General features: G+C 41.2%; 1 protein-coding gene across 3 annotated transcripts in view; it reads left to right on the top strand.

Moving 5' to 3' along the window:
* The window catches only part of NARS2 (asparaginyl-tRNA synthetase 2, mitochondrial), a 118,816-nt gene that overhangs the window by 86,925 nt on the left and 10,924 nt on the right, over positions 1 to 20,967 (top strand). Inside the window, exons 10-11 of one of the 3 annotated variants that reach the window (XM_045818123.1) lie at positions 580 to 646; positions 2,067 to 2,204. The exons of 1 other annotated variant lie outside the window; for it this stretch is intronic. In XM_045818123.1, the coding sequence (XP_045674079.1) occupies positions 580 to 646; positions 2,067 to 2,204 (205 nt within the window). The remainder of the gene's footprint in view (positions 1 to 579; positions 647 to 2,066; positions 2,205 to 20,967) is intronic. One more of the 3 variants, XM_045818124.1, reaches the window with a different exon arrangement.

Here is a 20,967-nt window from a genome sequence, read left to right as displayed (position 1 = left end):
CAGTGCTTAGAGTACATTAAAAAGCCCTTACATGGCCTGAAGGAGTTCATAGGATCTGACCTGTGACTACCTTTCCTATCTAATTTCCGGGCATTCTTCCCCTTGTTCAGTATGCTATGGTCACATTGACCTTTTTGTTCCTTGAATAAGCAGACTCAGGCCTCCTTTTCAGGCCTTTGTACCCACTGTTCCTTTCACCTGGGATACTTGCCTGCAGATACTTATGTGACTCTTTGCCTTCATTCAGGTTACTGTTCAGATATTGCCAACTTGGTGAGGCCTTCTTGACCATCTTTTCTGAAACAGCACCCTCAATCATCCTCTGTTTTCTCATCTTGCTTTATTTTTCTTCATAACACCAATAAGCTCCCTGGCATCATATATTACATATTTCTGTTTATTTGTTTCTCTCTCCCCACCTGTACCCCCATCACTCACACACACGCACACGCACACATGCGAACATCTCCATAGAGGCAGGATCTTTGTTCTTATTTACTGTATCTGCAGTGCCTAGAAGAGTGCCAAGCACATAGCCCATTATATTGACCTTTCTCTGCTTTTACCGTTTCTCTCCAGCATTTCTTACACTGAAGCAGTGGAGATCTTAAAGCAGGCGTCCCAGAACTTCACCTTCACCCCAGAGGTAGTGTGTGTGTGTGTGTGTGTGTGTGTGTGTGTGTGTGTGTGTAAATATGTTTTCCTCATCCTTATCTTATTTAAAATAATCTTATTTCTCTTATTAGCAGGATTTGCTTATCTGTACATTGGCTTTTTTCAGTGTGTGTTCAACCTTGTTGAAATATTTAAAATGAAATATAATTTTGAAGTAGAATATATCATTTGCTAGAACATCAACTAAAGGGTTATAAAGAAGTTTCCCAAGTTCAGCAAGATGAAAATCCTTAAAAAGAATGGCAGTCATAGCCTGTTAGTGTAGAAATCAACTCGCTCAGTGTTTCCCAAAGTATAGTCTGAGAGGGGCTGACAGGTGACAGGAGGTTAAGTGATCAAGTGAGTTTAAACAACACACTAAACAGGTTTCTTTTTCTGTTGAACTTTATAGTGTTCTAATTTATGGTCCACTTTGGAAAATACTGAATTATTTGGGTTTTTACTTGAAGCACTCCCTTATTTTATTGGCAAAGATATAGGTCCAGAGAGGTCACATGATTCATCAGTGACCATGCACATAATGTTGGAGGCAAGTCTCCTCATTCCTGTGCAGTTACTTTCTCCGTATAATTAAGATATTGCCAGACAGATGGGAGCAGTATGTTAACATTTAGAATGTAGTACCTTCGTCTTCAAACTGTTTCTTACATCAGTCCCAACCCCAATTAAGTCAGATCCTCTTATAATAGTGCCCTGTGCTTGTTATATTTGTAATCAGTTAATTTCTTTGTATAATTTTGTATTTGATGTTTGTTTCATCCTTTGGAAGCTTTATGAAGTCAAGGATTCTGTTTTTCTTACCACTGTATCTAATACCTACCATGGTACCTAAGATTTAATAGGCACATTAGTATTTGCTGAATAAATAGATCAACAGTGTTATTAAATATTCATCAGAGAGCATCTGATAGATATATCAGCTGACTCTTATTTTTTAAAAAATCACTGAGAGAAGCCATCTAGCCAAAGATGGACTCAATATTAGAAATATTATCTTTCATCATTTAATTTCCTGAGACTTATAAACAGAAACTGTAGAAGAAGCTCTAGGCAATATTAATAAAAACTATGAGTCTAAAGTCAGTTTTTATACACTGGGGAAGGTGCACTTCATTTTCCTGAAGATGCTATTCATCTGCTAAACGCTGCTCCCTGAGATGGGTGGCAGAGAACATAGTGCTTATCTACTAGTTTTAGCTTTCATCTTTCCAGGCCTTTGGATGTTCTTGCTAACACATACCTCTGTCTAGTTTAGCTGTCTGTGGAACCTCAGGAGACAGCTCCACACATTATTGATCTTCAGGGAGAGAACTGATACAGGTTATTTTCAGGTCCGGCATTGTATATTTCAGCTGTCTTCTCCTTTGATGATCTCTTTTCTCCTCTTGCAGTGGGGTGTCGATCTACACACTGAACATGAAAAGTACCTGGTGAAGCACTGTGGCAATGTACCAGTCTTTGTCATTAATTACCCATTAGCACTCAAGCCGTTCTACATGAGAGATAATGAAGATGGGCCTCAGCACACAGTAAGGAAAGGCACTAAATAAATCGGGGTTAGTCATTTCAGGGTCTGGGTTTTTCCCTTGACTTAATTTTATCCTTTAGTATACTTTCTTAAATTAAATTCATCACTTTACATCTCTTAAAATGATAAATCTTCTCAAAGGCATCTCTAAATTTTCCTCATTTCTAAGACAGAGGTGTCCTTAGTTTAGCAGATGCAAATGTAGGTATGTTATGTTTTGTTTTGCTTTGCTTTTTATAACTGAGGGGAAGTAGCCTAGAGCACTGTATAGCAAAACCAGGTGTGCTGTCCGGTTAAGTACTGGATGGGAGACTGCAGAGGGGGCAGTGGGCAGAGTGTGGCGGGCAGGAGAAAGGAAGAGCTGGCCCAGCAGAGCCGGAGGCTGTCAGATAGAAACAGTGAGGGGAGGGCACCCCAGGGGATAGAAGCAGTCTGGGCAGATTCTCCTGCCAGCTCTCTTCTGTCCCTTCTTTCTCTCTCTTCTTCTGTCTCTTTCTCTCTCTCCCTGCTCTCTTTAGCCTTTTTTATCCTCTAGGTTTTTTTTTTCACCCCTAACTTTAGTTGCTTTTTTTAATTCTTCTGGTTTACTTTTTTTCTATTCTTTGCTACTTTACAAAATTATCAGTGTATGAAATAAGAATATATCTGACTCTTTAAATATGTACTGAATAGTTATATACTTAATATCATTAATTATAAAAGCCTATGATACAAATATGTTTAGCTCAGAAACAGTTCCAAAACTAAACTTTGCTATTTGGTATTTCCACTTGTCTTTATATAAACACCAGCAGAAAAATGTAGATCAGGACCTGCTAGTAAATAAAACATCCCCATCTCAGGGCATACAAGGTTATCTCTTCGCACGTATTTCCTGTTTTCTCTTACAGTATTACTAAAAAGTAGTAGCCAACAATTAGGAGATTCCTGTGAGGCAAGAGTTACCATTTCATCTCTAAGTCCTGAAACACCTTGCCAAGAAACTTAATCTTTCTCCTGTGTTAGAGATGCAAAGACATTAATTGCACATCCCAAGGCTATAAACGTAGTGAGGAGTTAGTATTCAAACCTGACTGCCTCTGGCTCTGAAGTCTATGGTTTGTTTGTTTGTTTGTTTGTTTGTTTGACAGGGGAGGGAGGGAGAAAGAGAAGGGAAGAAATATCAGTGTGCGAGAGATACACTGATCAGTTGCCTTTCGCACACACCCCTACTGGGACTGGACTGAAACCCAGGCATGTCCCCTAACCAGGAATCAAACTGGCCATCTTTCACTTTGCAGGATGATGCCCAACCAACTGAGCCACATCGGTCAGGGCTGAAGCCCCTGTTCTTTTCCACTCTGTCTCACTGCCTCATAATCACAAATACCAAGTTACATTTTAGCCATTGATTTTATTTATTCCCACCTTGCACGCAGCATTATCCAAATCAAATGAACAACACAATTGATTTATGATTTCCTATTTTTTCTTTCCCTAATAAGCCTCTGGTGTCATTGATTTTGAGAAATGAATTGGCCAACAGGTTGGCAGCAAAAAATAAGAGAGACTAGGGCATAGGTTATACAATCCTAAATAATTCAATATTAAGCTAACATCACAAAACAGAGGGCCATGTATCTCTTGGCCTTTTTATTACTCCACCACATCCCACTCCCACCACCTCCCATCTCCCCACTACCCACCCACATATACCATGTCGTCTTCTCATGTAATTTTCCTAGATTGAGCACTTTTCTTGATTCAGTTTTGTACTTCTTAACCTGCTTAAGGCTTTCCTTCTCTGTAAAGACTTATCCTGTGTTACCCAGTCACCGTGATCCTCCCTTTTCTAGATTTCTATAACATTTAAAGAGTTAGTAAAACTGGTAGATTTATGTCTATTTTTTGTAGCTTCTGCATGAGTTTTGCTTTCTCAAATGAAATTCTTAGTTTTTTCAATTTGACGAATGAGTTTTTAATAACCACCATGGCCCCTACAGCTCATTGCCCCACCTCTCGAACGTGACTTCCACCCGTCACACCACGTTCTAGCAGTGCTTTCTAAAGTCCGTAATAATAGTCATGTCATTGAATCCAGCAGGCTTACTTCACCTCTCTGCACTTTCTTAGTCTCCTCTACAGGTTCATCCTCTTCCACTAATCATTAGACATTGAGATTCCTCAAGACTCCATCTGTGTTCTTTTCTCTCCATGAGTGATTTCATCTCTATCCACGGTTTACTGTTTCTTTTCAGATAACTCAGAAATTTACATTTCTAATCCAGACTTCTCCCCTGAGCTCTGGATTCATGTTGCTGTCTACATGTCTCAGAAGCATCCCAAACTTAACACCCAAAACCGACCCTAGGGTTGCTACTCTTCTCCCGTCCTCCCACCAAGTTTGATCTTTCAGTATTCTCTGTCCATTTCATTGTATGAGCCTGTAACTAATTTTTGAAATATTCATCTCTCGCTTTCCCTATTCGTTATTTTAAGTTCTGTCATTTTTATACTCCTAAATGTATCTCAAATCTATCCACTTCTCTTCATTTCCACTCTTAACCTTTTTAGACTAAGACGGCATCATCTCTTGCCGGAACTACTTCAGTAGCCTCCTGACTGATCTTTTTTTTTTTTTCATATTTATTTATTTTTTTAGAAAGAGGGGAAGGGAAGGAGAAAGAGGGAGAGAAACACTGTGTGGTTGCCTCTCAAGCTCCCCCTACTGGGGATCCATCCTGCAACCCAGGCATGTGCCTTCACTGGGAATTGAACCGGCAACCCTTTGGTTTGCAGCCCACACTCAGTCCACTGAGCTGCACCAGTGAGGAAATCTGACTGATCTTTCTGTACTGTTTTTTTCCTCCTCTGAGTTAGTTCCCCCCATTTCAGCATGTGCTTTTAGAAAATGTAAATCTGATCCTGTTACCTCCCTTCTTAAAAACATTCAGTGGCCTCCCTCTGCTCTTAGGATAAAAGTCAAACTCCTTTACATGGCCTGCAAGCCCAGTGCAGCCTGGCTGTTCCTCCCTCAAGGGAGTCTTTCCCCCACCGAGCACTGTGGTGCCTCACTTTGCTCTCTCTGTTACATGCACACGGCCCTTCTTCCATGTCTTCAGACAAGCAGTGCGTTCTCTCACCACAGCATCTTTGTATATAGTGTTCCCTCAATCTACAGAAATCTTCTTCACCGAAGTAATTTCACTTACTCTCCAGATCTCTACGCAGTCATCATTTCCCCAGAGAAACCTTCCTCGACCTTCCAGACTGAGTCCGACACCCCTGTTAGACAGCGCAGTGGTTCCACGCACAGACTTAATTTTATGTTTATTTGTATGACAATCTTTGCTGACTCTTTCCTCTATGCCAAACGACTTGAGGACATCTTTTTCACTCATCATTGTGTCCCCAGTGCCTAGCATAATGCCTGGTACATAGCAGGCACCTCATATCTATTTAGCGATGGATAGGTGGTGATTGGATGGATAGGTGAATAGAGCCCAGCAGTTTTAGACACAGAGTGGACAAGTAGTGAGTGAGTGACTTGGTTTGCTAAGGACATTTCTGGGAAGCTAAAGAGTGCTTTTACTCTAAATGTTTTGAGTGATAGCAATATGGCATAAAGGAAAGTCCAGTGGTTTTAAATCAGACACTCTTGGGTTCAAGTTCCAGGTTTGTGTGTTATAAACTATATGATCTTAAATAAACCATCCCATTTCTCTGAGATCTAGTTTCCCAGTCTGTAGAAATAAGATTATAATACTTTCTAGAGTTGTGAGGATTAAATTAGGTAATATATGAAAAATACAAAGCACAGTGTTTGGGTGTGTAAATAGCACAATAAATAAATATATGAAGCCCCCTCTCCTTTCATCCTAGATTTTGATAAAGTCTTTACTGTGACAAAGCACAAGAATGTTAAAATATTTGTGTGTGTGTTGCCACATCCTAACATGCTCTTGCATAAGATTCCTTAAAGGCATTTCTCTCATAGACTGTGGTCACGGACATTTCTTAACTTAGAAGGACCTTAGAAGGGTAACTTATTATGCCAAGGCTCTCTGGTGATATCTCACAGCTTGAAACCTGAAGAGATTATAATGGTACTATAGTATACTTTATAATTTATGTAGTACTCAGAGCTTAATTATTGAAATACAATTTAGTTAAACTATATACATTAAACATAGATTATAACATTGATTCATTAGCTACCTAAATTCCTTTTATTTTAATTATTGATTGTGCTGTTACAGTTGTCCCAGTTTTTCCCCTTTTATCCCCCTCCACCCAGCAACCCCCACTCCCTCAGGCAGTCCCCCCACCATTGTTCATGTCCATGGGTCATGTGTATAAGTTCCTTGGCTACTCCATTTCCTATACTGTACTGTACATCCCCATGGCTATTCTGTAACTACCTACTTGTACTTCTTACTCCCCTCACTCATTCCCCAGCATCCCTCTCCCATCTGGCAACCATCAAAACACTATATTCATGATTCTGTCTCTGTTATTCTGTTTGCTTAGTTTTTTTTTTAGATTTACTCATTGATATACATGTATTTATTGCCATTTTATTGTTCATAGTTTTGATCTTTTTCTTAAATTAGTCCCTTTAACATTTCACATAATAATGGTTTGGTGATAATGAGGACCATCATCACCAGTTTGTTCTTGTCGGGAAAGCACTTTATTGGCCCTTCAATTCTAAGTGATAGCTTTATTGGGTAGAGCAATCTTGCCTGTAGGTCCCTGCTTCTCATAACTTTGAATATTTCTTGACAGTCCCTTCTAGCGTGCAAAGTTTCTTTTAGAATCAGCTAACAGTCTTATTGGAACACCTCTGTAGGTAACTGTTTCTCTTGCCTCATTTAAGATTCTTTCTGTACCTTCAACTTTTGTCGTTTTCATTATGATGTGTCTTGCATCCATCTCGTTTGGGACTCTATGTGTTTCTTGGACTTGCATGTCTATTTCCTTCACCAAATTAGGGACATTTTCTTTAATTATTTTTTCAAATAGATTGCCAATTTCTTGCTCACTCTCTTCTCCTTCTGGCACCCCTGTGATACAAATGTTGGATCACTTGAAGTTGTTCTACAGGCTGCTTACACTGTCCTCGTTTTTTTTTTTTTATTCTTTTTTCTTTTTGCTGTTCTGATTGGTTGTTTTGTGCTTCCTTATGTTCCAAATGATTGATTTGATTCTCAGCTTCATCCACTCTACTGTCATTTCCCTGTAAATTGTTATTTATTTCAATTAGTGTATCCCTCCTTTCTGACTGGATCTTTTTTATGCAGTTGAAGTCCTCACTTCTTTGAGCATCCTTATAACCAGTGTTTTAAATTCTGCTTCTGACAGATTGCTTGTTTCCATTTTGTTTAGTTCTTTTTCTGGAGTTTTGATCTCTTCTTTCATTTGAGCTATGTTTCTTTGTCTCCTCAATTTGGCAGCTTCCCTGTGTTTGTTTCTGTGTAGTAAATAGAGCTGCTATGACTCCCTGTCTTGGTAGTATGGCCTAATGTAGTAGGTGTCCTGTGGGTACCAATGGAACAGCCTCCCCTATCTGGGTACTCAAGGTGTGCCCTCATGTGGGCTGAGTACACCCTCTTGTAGTTGAGGCTTTGCTGTTGGCAGCTCAGTGGGAGGGATTTACCCAAGCTAGTCAGCTTCACGGACTGGCTGTGACCAGTGACCATCAACCTCCACCCTCTGGAGGATCAGCTGTGCAGGGGCAGGGTGGTGGTGCTCTGATGTGGTTTATAGTTGTTCACTGAGTGTGCAGGCTATGGGATTTCCCTGGTGGCACAAGCCAATGTCAGCCCCGATCTGTATCCTCCCTGGGACCACCCTGCATGAGCTATAAAGCATCTGAAATGGCTGCTACTTGTGCTGGGCTTGGAGATTCCCAGACAAAGCCAATCTGTGAATCTAGGCTGACTGCTGCTAGTGCCAGGTCCTGAGGCTACTTAGCAAGAGGAGCTGGGGGCTCACTGAGGTCAGCTGTTGCTTGTTTGAGAGGATTTAGGAAGTTGTGAAGCAGGAGCCAAGGCCAGCCTTTCGTGTGCAAAAGTCTCTGTTAACAGCTTGGGTGGGCCCTGAAGCTGGGTGGGACAGAGTCTCAGGGGATCTCCAAGGCAGGGCAGACAGTGTCAGCCAGGTTGATGAATTCCCAGATGTGGCACTGGCCTGCCAGCTCTTTAGCTCTGTGAGGGAGGGCTCAGAAAGAGACAGTGGCCTCTGCCCACCTTTCTGTCTGAAAGAAAACTGTCCGCCAATTCTTGCTTTGATCCCAGACACTTCATTTCCTCCCCATCTGTCACTCGTGCCTTTCAAGCTGCTACCCTGTGGAGCTCAGAGAGAGTGAATATGAGTAAGTCCATTTGTGGGTTCTTTAAGGGGAACTGCTTGGAACTCTAGAAGTTTCTTCTGCTGACTCAGTTCCCGCTGGTTTTTGCAGTCAGAAGCTACAGGGACTTATGTTCCTGGCATTGGAACCCTGGGCTGGGTGTCCTAGTTTGGGGCAGGAACTACTTTCTCCCGAGATATCTCTCACAAATTTTTGTCCACCACACATAGATATGGTACCAGCCTGTTCTGCTTCTCCATCCCTCCTACCAGTCTGGATGGATGTGGTTTCTTACCGTAGTTGTCAGACTTCATTCAGCTTGATTTCTGACAGTTCTGAGTGATGGTGGTTCTATATTTTAGTTGTAGTTTTGATGTGGTTGTGCGAGAAGGTGAGCTGTGTTTACCTATGCTGTCAACTTCCAAGTCTGCCTTCAGAGATCTAGAATTTTTTTCAACCCACTTGTATAACGTGCCTGCTTTCACCCCTCAGTGGTGAATGAACAGGCTTTGGGCCAGATAACTAAATTCTGTGCTTCTTTTGTAGGGCTATAATAACAGGTTATGGGTAGGGTTGGAAAAGTTTCTGCAGTGGGTATGATGCAATCTAAAAAATTACAACAGGTCGTGTTTCACAGGTTCCCTGTCTAGGGAATCAAAAGAAAAGGGTGGGGAAATGTTTAACTGACACTTGTAAGTTTGGCCACAGGTAATAAATAGTAAAATGGTATCTTTTTACAGTGATTTCTTTTTCTTTCTCTCCTCACCCTCTTCAAAACATACACACTCACACAGAGAAGGTATGCACTATGTTATAATGAAAAGCACACTGGACTAAAAAGTTAGTAGTGCTGAGTTTGAAATTCTGCTCTTACTACTTAGCTGTATGACCTTAGGCAAGTCTGTACAATCTGATTCCCAATTTATCCCTCCATGAAACCAGGGAATTTGATTAGGTGACCTCCAAGGTGTACTAACCAGCTCTAAGATTCTCTAATTTCAGGTAGCCTAAGTTTTTCCTCAATTGGATATATAAAAATAACTTGTAAACTATCAAACATATTTGATCATTTGAAGGGAAGAAATCTTGGGCCTAAATGAAATGAATCCAAGCAAGTGTGCAAAATGCCACATGCCCCCGAATCTGGGTCTCTGAATAAGTCCCCCCAGAGCAGGTCGCAAATATTTAGCTAGGGAAATGGCTTCACAGAAAAGAATATCCATTCATTCCAACTGTGTGTGATTAGGAAGAAGTGACTGTCCAACAGTTCTGATGAGATGCCAAGAATACCAGATAATGTTCTCACTTCTTATTTTTTATTTTTTCCTTTTTTATTATCACTTTTATTGTATTTTCCATTACCATTTATTCATCTTATACCCTCTTTCACCTACGCCCACTCCCCCCCCCAATCACTGACCGTTTGTTGTTCGTGTCCACGAATTCTTTCTCATTTATTCTTTTTTACTCAATCCCTTTGTCACAGGTGGGCACAGGTAACCAGGTTCTTGGTGGTCAGGACAAAGAATTGAACATAACACCCAGAGTTTATATAAGTGAACATGGGAGCAGGCCAACTCCAAGCAGAGATTGACCTCATGGGCTGGAGTAACTCTATTCTTATAGGGCAGATCCTTCCTGGCTAGTTTTGGTGGGCTTTTACTGCACATGTACAAGTAGTTGTATTACTTTAAAGCTACTGCACATGTGGTCTCCCATGATTTTCCCTGATTGGCCACCAGGGTAGAGGGTCCCACGATGCTACCGAATTGACCCCTCTTTCTCCTGGGGTCCCCTTGTACTAGGTTCACCTTTTCCTTCGCCAGAGAATTATAGCTCTCCATGTTAGGGATTGGGGAAAAGGAAAGGAATTATTTATTCAAGTTACACAGCCTTAAGAGTAATGACTTAATGTCTTCGTCAAAATCCCAAAGTCCCTTAAAACACGCACAAACACACACAGTCCTTCCTTCCCCCGTTGCCCAGTCTGGGGTACCGTATCTCAGGAAAAGAAATAGAAGTCCATGGCTCAGGCAGCCCCCGGTTCTTCCCAGTAATCTATGCTCGGCTGGTAGGCCTCCCTCAGTTCCCAGCACCATCAGCTGTGTTGCTGGGATCTCCAGCTAAAGCCATGTGGTGATTCTCTTCTGAAGCTGTATGGTGATTCTTTGCTGAAGCTGCGTGGTGGTTCTCTGCTAAAGCAGCGTGGTGATTCTTCTCATGGCTGTGAGGGTCCCCCTACTCTGGCCAAAGCACGTGGTTCTCCTCACTGCCACAGCCACATGGTCCCTCTCCTTACATGGCTGCAGGACTCTCCACTTAGCCAAAACCGCATGGTTCTCTCCTCAATGGCCGTCAAGTCTGGGTTTAAATATCCTTCCAGCTTTACTGGGCTTCATTGTGAGTCTGCACAGGGGTGGCTCCATGTTGTGGAGCCAATCATCTCCAAGCTCTCACACAGGCGCTGTAACTAGGGGGAGTTGCCTCCCAGTTACATCTTGGGGGGAAGTTCCTGCCATCCCCCTGGCTCAGAACAGGGCCACAGCTATTTAACATATCTATGCAACTGGTTAAAGGTTATAGATGTGCTAAACGACCAGGCCAGAGGTTAGCTACAAAGCTGTTGCTATGCAAAGTAGCTCTCAATGGTCCTGCTCCATGTGTCCTTCCCCCAACTCATACCTGTGGTGGAGGGTGAGGACATCCTATATATCTTTCTAATTTTTCCTGGACACCTTGAATTCTGGACCCCATTACAAATCCTTCTTTCGGGGGCTCCCTGGCTGCACCTTCCTATACCTTCATCCCCCCAAATTCTGACCCCCCCCACAGAGCTGTCATCCCACTCTTTATCTGTGAGTCTGTCTTTATTTTGCGTATTAGTTCAGTTTGTTCATTAGATTCCACATATGATGAAATCATATAGTAATTTTTTTTATCCTCACCCTAGGACATTTGTTCCTTGCTTTTAGAGAGAGAAGGAGAGAGAGAGGAGGGAGAGAGAAATGCCAGTATGAGAGAGAAATACCAATCTGTTGCCTCCTGAACAAATCCAGACTATGGATGGTGTGCACATGGACTGGGGATTGAACCTGCAACCCAGGCATGCACCCAGCCCAGAATCAAACCCACAACCTTTTGGTTATGGAACAACACTACAACCAACTGAGCCACACCAGCCACAGTTGTTCTCTTTTTTCAAATCATTTCAATATTACTTAACAAATTATGAAAATTTAAGCTTTAGTGGGTATTCAGTAAAGTACCTATTGTAATCAACTTGGAAGGAAGAATACTCAGTCAGGGGGTAGCTAATGAATTTCTCTGGGATGGAGCTAGTTAATCAACCTGCATCAAAATAGCATGAACCTCAAATCGGCAGAAACTGTGATGAAGGGAACTGCCAGTTTCTCCCATATCTAGGACTAATGGCTGTTCTGGGATACCATGTCAAAGTTCAAAGTGTACATTTCAGTCCATCTAAAGTGCTCTCAGACTAGCCACTGTACTAGCCAGATTCCACTTTCAGTCGCTACTATCTGCATCTGCATCTTTACACTATTACATGGAAGGTACTCTTTTTTAGCTGTGTGCCTCCTTGTTTTTAGGGGCAAAATACAGTCTGTGTCAGCAGTTAGAGAAAAAGCTCATAGAGGCTAAAACCACAAACATGTTTCCTTTGGTTTGTGGAACATTCGTCTTTTGATAATAGTATGTAATATTGCTCCATTGTTGGTAGTGGTCTATGAGATGACTATGAGAATAAGGAGGTGTTCAATTTGTGTTTTTCATCAGTATTTAAAAATACTAAGGTAGGAAGAGAGGTATCAGAGGAAGGAACATTAAACTTTTTTTCCCCTGTCTTTAAACTTAGCATGGAAAAAAAGGTAATGTATTAAAGGACTTGTTCCTATCTAGTCTGCTTGTGTTTTAATTTGAAACCTTTTTTTTTAATTTCAAGGTCTGAATTTTATTTTCAGTACATTGATTGGAATCAAAGAATAGGAGTCAAAAGGGAGTGTCATAAATAGAGACCAGAGCTTGTTCAGCTTGAATACCAACACAGACTATTTCTAGATAGCTTGCCGCTGCAGCTGCATGACTAAGGAAAGATCGAAGCTCATACACAGTGGAGGAAGATGTGCCATGCGCATTCTGGCCTAGAAGATGGAACCAGAGAGGAATGAGTTTTGTTTAAGACTAGGGAAATGAGCAGAGTGTAGTAAAATTATTTTTAGCCTTTATCGTTATCTGTGTAGGAGAGTGAACAGACAGCAGAACTAAAGTTCTGTTACGGAACAGAAAGAGTTTGTTTAACCATCACTAGCAGAGCCTAACACTAAAGAATTGCAGTGGAGAAATAATCAGTATTTTATTATGAGTGGTGCCATCCAGAAGAACAGGAAGCTAATGCTCAAAAGCCTGAATTTCATGATGGCAATGTAGGGTTACAGATAATATAGGACAAAATCACAAAACAGTAGGTTAGGAATTTGAGATTGTGCTGGGAGCTAATTGATCAGAGGTGAGGTAAGAGTAGTGGATCATTTCTTCAGTCTTGAGGACAGCTTTGAGGTCTTTTCTGGCATCCCTCTGTTCTCTCTTAAGGGAAAGTAACCAGGAGATCATCCCACTTTAGGGCTCAGGAACTGAACAATAACTTAGGTCAAGATATTGGCTTTGGCCTTGTCAGGTAACTAGTTGGTTAGATGATTGTCCCATTACACCAGGGTTGCAGGTCAGGGCACATACAGGAATAACCAATGAATGCATAAATCAATGGAACAACAAATCAATGTTTCTCTCTCTCGAAATCAATTAAAAAACAAAACGATGTTATCTGTAGCCTGCCAGAGGTCCAGACCATTTGATCATTAGTCAGGTCCAGGCTACTGTCTTCTGGGGTTGCTGATGGGGGTGGAGGGCAAGAGAGGAGGCTGGGTCTCTGTGGGTGGCAGAGATGATTTCTAGAGCCAGGATTCAAAGCTATATTTCATCAAAGTCCTAGGAACCCTCAGTTTCACTTCTACTTACTTCAAGTCTCCTAAAGCTGCACATGAACACAAATGGGGATTTTAGTTACAGAAGTGATCAAATGTGGTCAACTTTAAAAGGACATTTCACTATGCAGCCAGTGAATTTTCACTTTCCTGAATCCAGAGCAGGATTGCTCCATCCTGTTCCTTTAAGCAACCTTAGTCTCTGGAACCCACACTCCTGCCAGCACATGAAGGTACATTGTAATCCCCTGCCAGTGTTCCAGACAGCTCGCCCTTTCCCAGCCTGTCTGCACTCTAACTGCTCACCGCCTGTCACCTGGCCAACACGCAACCAAGTTGTTCTCATTCTTCTCAAGAAAGTCGCATGACTCCCTCTAAATTTTACAATTTTGTGCACCCTCACATCATAGTTTATATTCTATCTGGATGTCCCTTTTACCTTCACTAGAACTCTGGAGAAACAGGTAGTTTCTGTAGAAATTAACCCAGTATTTACCAGGGGGGAGATACAGATAGGATAGTCTTACCTGGAATGGAAATTGAGATTGTTCTAGTGATCTTTAGGGAATGCAGTAGTTTTTATATCAGAAGAAACTGCAGGTCTGAGTATACACAATGTGGATGTCTTTATTTTTAGTTAAAAATACTTTACTACATTCTAGCTTCCCAGAAAGTAAGCAGAATCTCTAGATAGATTGGAGGACATCATTATTAAAAAAGAAAAAGCAGGAAGTATATGAATCTGACATTGTTGAAGGGAAACTAAACCTAAAGTAAAAGAGAAGATTATGTGGGGGAAGAGAAGAGAATGAAACCTTTGTGGGCCTTGCTTCAGAAAGAGATAAATTTGTCCTTTACAAAAAAGAAATAGGACCCTTTGGTCATGGAATATTTATGAGACATTGTAAAGGAATGTCTTCCTCAAAAGAAACAGATCTCTTAAGAGGAGAGGCAGTTTTATTTGCTAAGTCAAGAAAACATTCAGGAAATTCAGCCACCTGAGAATTTTCAAACCATTTAGACAAAGAAAGGACATAGATAACATAGAAAGAATGTGTTCTTTCTTCTTATTACATAATTAATAGTGATGCGGGACTTTATCTAGGTGTCTTCTAAAATTTTTATTCAAATGCTAGGAAGTTCTCTTCTACTGATAAGCACCTCTCCCAGAGTACAGAGGAAGAAAATAGGGGGAGTACTCGTCCGACCCTAATTCTAATTAACAGTGAGGAATTGGAGGAGTGGAAAGGGAAGAGTCAAGGTAGGTGGTGGGCGGGGGGACAGACAACATGGTGAACTGTTTTATGATACGTCAGGAATTTTCAACCTTTCTCATGTCATGGCATGCACAAACTAATTACTGAAATTTTACAGCACACCAAAAAATACATATTTTGCTAATCTGACCAAAAAATAGGTATAATGTTGATTCATTCACACTGGATGGCAATTGTTGTATTGGCCATTGTCAGTTTTTTTTATTTGGCCATTGTAAGTTTTATAAGGGAAAAGAGGCCAGTGCCCCTGACTAAATAGTCAGGTATTGCATGTTTTAACAATTCTTGCAGCACACTGGTTGAAAATCACTGTGATACATAAATAGTTGCCACTCGCTACTCCCTTGGGGAACTGCCTGCTTCATTGACATGAGCTTAGCAACTTGCATGTGACTTGCTTTGGCCAAAGACTTTTAAGAAAACATGATCCACATACCTTACTTCTGGACAAATGCTCTTTTTTTCCATCTGACACAAGATCAGCAATACCTCAGAAAGCAGCTTTTTAATTAGCTTCAAACCAGGACATGTAGCACAAGTTTTTAAAAACCAATTCATTGTTGTAAAGCAGTGGTACTCAATCAGGGGTTATACTGTTCCCCCCTCAGACCTTCCCAGAAGATAGTTCTGGTTGTCACAGCTAGGGGTGTGCAGGTGACATCTGTGGGTAGAGGCCATGTATGCTGCTAAATAGCTCACAAGGCACAGGACAGGCCTTCAAAACAAAGAATTACCTGGCCAAAAATGTCACTAAAGGCTAAGATTAAGAAAGCCCTGTTGTAAGCTTCTGGGTTTACTTATTAATACAGCATAACTTAACCTATCCTGACTAATATAGCAACTACCTCACTAATTTCATAATAACCAATGTGGAAATAGTTGGGTTTAACTGGTGAGGTACCTTGGTTGTTAGGAAGACAGATTTGAAAGAAATCCAGGAAAAAAAGGTAGATATCATACTATGCCATATGATTTTGAAGGTGACTCAAAAGTTTCAGAAGTTTCCAGTTCCACAGCTATTACTGTGCAGTTGCAAATATTCCAGATAAACAAAAACCAGACAGAAAGACCAAAAACCAATGTGGTTGCTTGTTGAATTTTCCAGTGAACTCAAATATTAAAATAAAGGAGTTTTGTAATCAAAGATAAATATGTCTTTTGCACTCCTCTAAAAATAGCATTAGAAAAGTTAAGTTCCAAAGTTGGCATAACTTGAACCTGCAAAAACTGCTAAGATCCCAAGAGATTTTTGCTTGTTTTAGTTGTATTAGAAGCAAGACCAAGCAAGAAATGGATCTCTTGTTTGACACTTACGAACTAATAGAGAAAGCAGAACAGCTCATCAAGGGTAGCCTCAGTCCCTTACCACCAGCCACCAGCCTCAGCTGGACTACCTGACTCCTGTTCTTCCATGATAACGAACTCTGCAGCACCTGTTTGAAGCAGTGGGCCTTTTTAGCTCTGCCTCTGAAAGCTTCACATGTACTTAGAGTATCAGAAGCAGTTACTGCCCTCCTTAGTGGTTAGAAATCGTCCCACCTTTGAAACCTTGGAAATAAGTGACAGATTTTAGATATACCTATCTCTTCCTAGCATTCAGAGCTACACAAGGATGGAATGCTATGTTTCAGAGGCAGTGATTCCCAGGCTTTAAATGTTTTCAAGCAAAAACCAGTGAGCCACTGGGTTGTCGATTCTCTTCTAACCCTGATTCCCTATAATTCTAAGTTTAAAAGTCTGGATTGAAGTTAAGAATAAATATTTGGCCCTGACCAGTGTGGCTCAGTTGGTTGGGCATCATCCCTCAAAGCAAAAGGTCACCAGTTCAATTCCTTGTCAGGGCACAGGCCTGGGTTGTGGGTTCTGTCCCCATTTGGGCTGTGTACAGGAGGCAACTGGCTGATGTTTCTCTCTCACATTGATGTTTCTCTCCCTCTCTTTCTCCCTCCCTTCCCCTCTCTCTAAAGATAAAAAATAAAATCTTTTATAAAAAAACAAATGTTTAATTATGTGCCTTAGCTCCTAGCATATTTTAGCCATACCTAAATACAAGATACTAGGAGATAAAGAAGCCGGTCAATCTGTAGCCATAAAAACTCCCCTGAACCTTCTCCTTTCTCTAAAAATAGAAAGGGTAACTGCAGAGTCCTGATTGGAGTCCAGCTCTATTATATAGCCCATGAGAATTTCCTCATCACATTAGTAAGCCTCTCTTGACCATCCATCCAAAGCTGTTTGTTTCATTACCTACGATCAGGTCTGAATCACCAAATCCACATTCTAAAACACCTGCCTGTTCATTGTAGGCCCACCAAGTTCGTAGAATTACTGAGATGTGGTCAACAAGTCATGGCAGCATGACAGAGACCTGTTGTACACTTTCTCCTCACCAGCTTAGCGAGTGGTAGCAGACTTGGTAAAAGTAGGAACCACTAGGGAATTTCTGTTCTCACTCACTCTGATTCAGCTGAGTGATGAAAATCATGCCTAATGTTTTCTTTTTTAATGATAGTAATGAGAATGAGGTATATAGCATTTGGAGCACATTCTTGAATTGTAATATTCTTTATTAACCTCAATTATTTATATAAAGTATATCTCAATCAACAGTTCTAAAATCAAAACAAGGGAATAACAATAGTAAATTAAGGTAGAGTTTAAGAAATAGCTTATAATATCATGTGGCATTTTAATCTTAAAATGTGTTTTACAGATTCCTAATTTTACATCTGTTATATTAAATATTTCTTAGTTTTGTGCCATCATATTATTCATTTTACAAATGTCTGTCTACCTGCCCCACAAAAGAATTGTCAAGTCACAAGATAATACAGATAGCAAGTAAACTGTCTTAAAAATGAAGTACTACTAGTAGTTAAAGAAATACAAAGTAGCGGAGGAAGATGGCGGCTTTACTGTAGGCAGCGTTTTTCTCAGCTTCTGTGAAGAGGGGGGAAACTCGCGGATCGGTGGAGAGGCAGAGCAAGTGGGCTGGGTTGCCGAATCACTTTTGAAAGCAGGACATCAGAAATTATTGCACTCACTGGAAAACCAGACAGTAAGAAGACGGCTACAGGACAAAAGGGGCCCAGGGATCAGTGCGGGGTCTCGGGTGCGCAGACCCCAGGCCCGCCTGGTGCTCCGGGCTCTGCCCCAGGGATCCCGGGAGAGGGAAGTCGCTGCTCCCTCCCTCCCCCGAATACGGGGGTGAGCAACTCCAGGGGAGAACGGGTTGCTAGAAGGAACAGATTGGCCAGTTGGACTGAGAAAAAATCGCCCAGGGAATATGAAATCCCGCCCAGAGGCCCAGAAGTGAGAGCCTCTAGCCGGCAGGACCAGGGGCATCTCTAGCCCGGTGGAAGTGCAGAGTGGTAGAGAGCAGAAGCCGGCCATGCTCGGCTCGTGCCCCATAGGGAGGCAGGAATCACGCGCTGTGATCCCGGAATCTCGCGCTGCGATCCCAGGAGGGACGAGGGGCTGGGTGCATTCCTTCAGTGGTGGCTCAGAGATTTCCAGCCAGCCCGACCAGGAGAGCCGGGAAAGGCGCCAACATTCCGTCAAAGAGCCGTTCGGCAGGGAACACGGAGCTGGAAACGGCTGGGCTCCCGCACCTTCATCGGGAAGACTGACTCTCTCGCACCAGTGTTTTCGGGAGCGCCCCGGGTACCTGACAGACTGGCTGAGTTCTGGTTGTGAGAGAGAGAAGCATTTCAAAGGCCCCTCAGCCAGCTGAAGCTAGCAAGATCAGAAAAACTGGTCTGGCCAGTTAGAAACCAACCAGAGGTTTTTTGTTTGTTTGTTTGTTTGTTTGTTTGTTTTTTGGTTTTGTTTGGTTTTTATTGGTTTCTCTGGCTGTTGTTGGTTGACTGATTTTATCTTGTGTTTTATGTGATTTTTTTTTCAATTCTCATTATTTTTATCTCGCAATCCCTTATGTTTCTCTTCCATTCAACCTAATATTATTCTTTCCACTCCAAATTTATCTCTCCTGCACCACATCTTCTGCTTTTCTTTCCTTTTGTTTTAATCTTGCAAGTTACTGTAAATTTGTATTATCTTTTTTCTCACTTTTACGACATTTTTTTATTTTAATAATATTTTGGTATTCTTTTTCTTTCTGTATAATCTTCTTTGCTTGGCTGGTTATACTGTCATTTGATAGGTTCCCCCTGGTATCTCAGTCACAAGGTGTTGATAAGTTACTATCCTTCATCTGCATTCCGTTAATACACTTCTCAAGGTTCTATACTCTTTATTCTTGTTATCTAGACCTCATCGATTCTACCACAAGACTGTCACTTTACTATTACTGCTAGTAAGACCTAGTCTATACAATTGTAAATGCTTCTCAATACCCCTACCTGATCTCAACCCACTTTGCAATTTTCTGAACTATACTATTGTGGGGGTTGTCTCTATTCTTTTACTCACTACTCCTATATACTAATCTTTAGTCCAACCCTACCTTAGAAGCTGACCTCCCACAGCCTCACAGCTTTCTAGATCCAACTAACAATCCTCTCGTCCCCAATAAGAGTCTTACCTTCTTTCCATCCTTTCTAAAACGTGGATAGTGGGGTGGAGGATCACGGCTACACTATAAGGAGCCAAAGGATAACCCATCTCTTCTCTACTGGCTGCTAAAGTAAATATCATAGTATACTATCTTGCTGTTTTAAACCATTTTGCCTTACTCCTCCAACTGATCCCAAAAAAGAGTAGGGCAAAGCTGTGACCACCAGGATACACGAAGGAGATTGCACCACTGAAACACAAAAATTCTACCACAGAAGTTCACACCATAATTACAGGGAATCAGAACAGTTCAAATTAACAAACAAGAAGAACAAAGAAGAAACCCACGAACAATGAGAAAACAAAGAAACAACCCCCAACTGAAGGGAAACGAGGAAGCCTCAGGAAAAATGCTAAATGAAATAGAGGCAACCCAACTATCAGATAGTGAGTTCAAAACAATGATTACCAGGAAGTTCAATGAACTCACAATGAGCTTTCAGAAATTAGAGGGAAACTACATCAATCTCACTGCAAACTATATAAACATGAAAAAGGAAATAGAAACTCTCAACAAAGGTCAAGAGGAAATGAAGAATACAATTTCTGAACTGAAGAACACAGTAGAAGGAATGAAAAGCAGGATCAATGAAGCAGAAGATCGGATTAGCGAGCTGGAGGACAAAGTAGAAAACAGCATCCAGAAAGAGCAAGAAAAGGAAAAGAGGCTCAGAAAGAATGAGGAGGGATTAAGAGAAATGCAAGACAATATGAAACGTAATAATATCCATATAATAGGGATACCAGAAGGTGAGGAAGAAGAGCAAGGGATCGAAAACCTGGTTGAACAAGTAATGAAGGAGAACTTCCCTAATTTGACGAGAGAAAAAGTCACACAAATCCAGGAAACACAGAGAGTCCCAATCAAGAGGAACCCAAAGAGACCCACCCCAAGGCACATCATAATTAAAATGACAAAATTTCAAGACAAAGAGAGAATCTTAAAGGCAGCAAGGGAGAAGAAGGAAATAACATACAAGGGAGCCCCAATAAGGCTAACAGCTGACTTCTCAATGGAAACACTTCAAGCCAGAATAGAATGGCAAGAAATACTTCAGGTAATGAGAACCAGAGGTCTGCAACCAAGGCTACTATATCCAGCAAGGCTCTCGATCAAGATTGAAGGCCAAATAAGAAGCTTCCCAGACAAAAGAAGTCTAAAAGAATACACCTCGAACAAACCAGCTCTGCAAGAGATTCTAAAAGGACTGCTTTAAGGAGGAGAGAAGAGAGAGAGAGAGAGAGAGAGAGGAACACACATACATAAAAGACAATGAATAAGTACCTATCAATAATAACCTTAAAAGTAAATGGATTAAATGCTCCAATCAAAAGACATAGAATAGCTGATTGGATAAGAAAAAATGACCCACATATCTGCTGTCTACAAGAGACCCACCTCAGGATAAATGACCTACACAGGCTGAAAGTGAAGGGCTGGAAACAAATCTTCCAAGCAAATGGACAGGAAAAAAAAAGCTGGGGTAGCAATACTCATATCAGACAAAATAGACTTCCAAAAAAGGTCCATAAAGAGAGACCCAGAAGGTCACTTCATAATACTCAAGGGAAGAATCCATC

This window comes from Phyllostomus hastatus, unplaced genomic scaffold (assembly GCF_019186645.2).
Source record: "Phyllostomus hastatus isolate PE091 unplaced genomic scaffold, TTU_PhHast_1.1 phas_scaffold_317, whole genome shotgun sequence".
In the NCBI taxonomy this organism is placed as follows: domain Eukaryota; kingdom Metazoa; phylum Chordata; class Mammalia; order Chiroptera; family Phyllostomidae; genus Phyllostomus; species Phyllostomus hastatus.
This window is presented reverse-complemented; position numbering and strand designations above follow the sequence as displayed.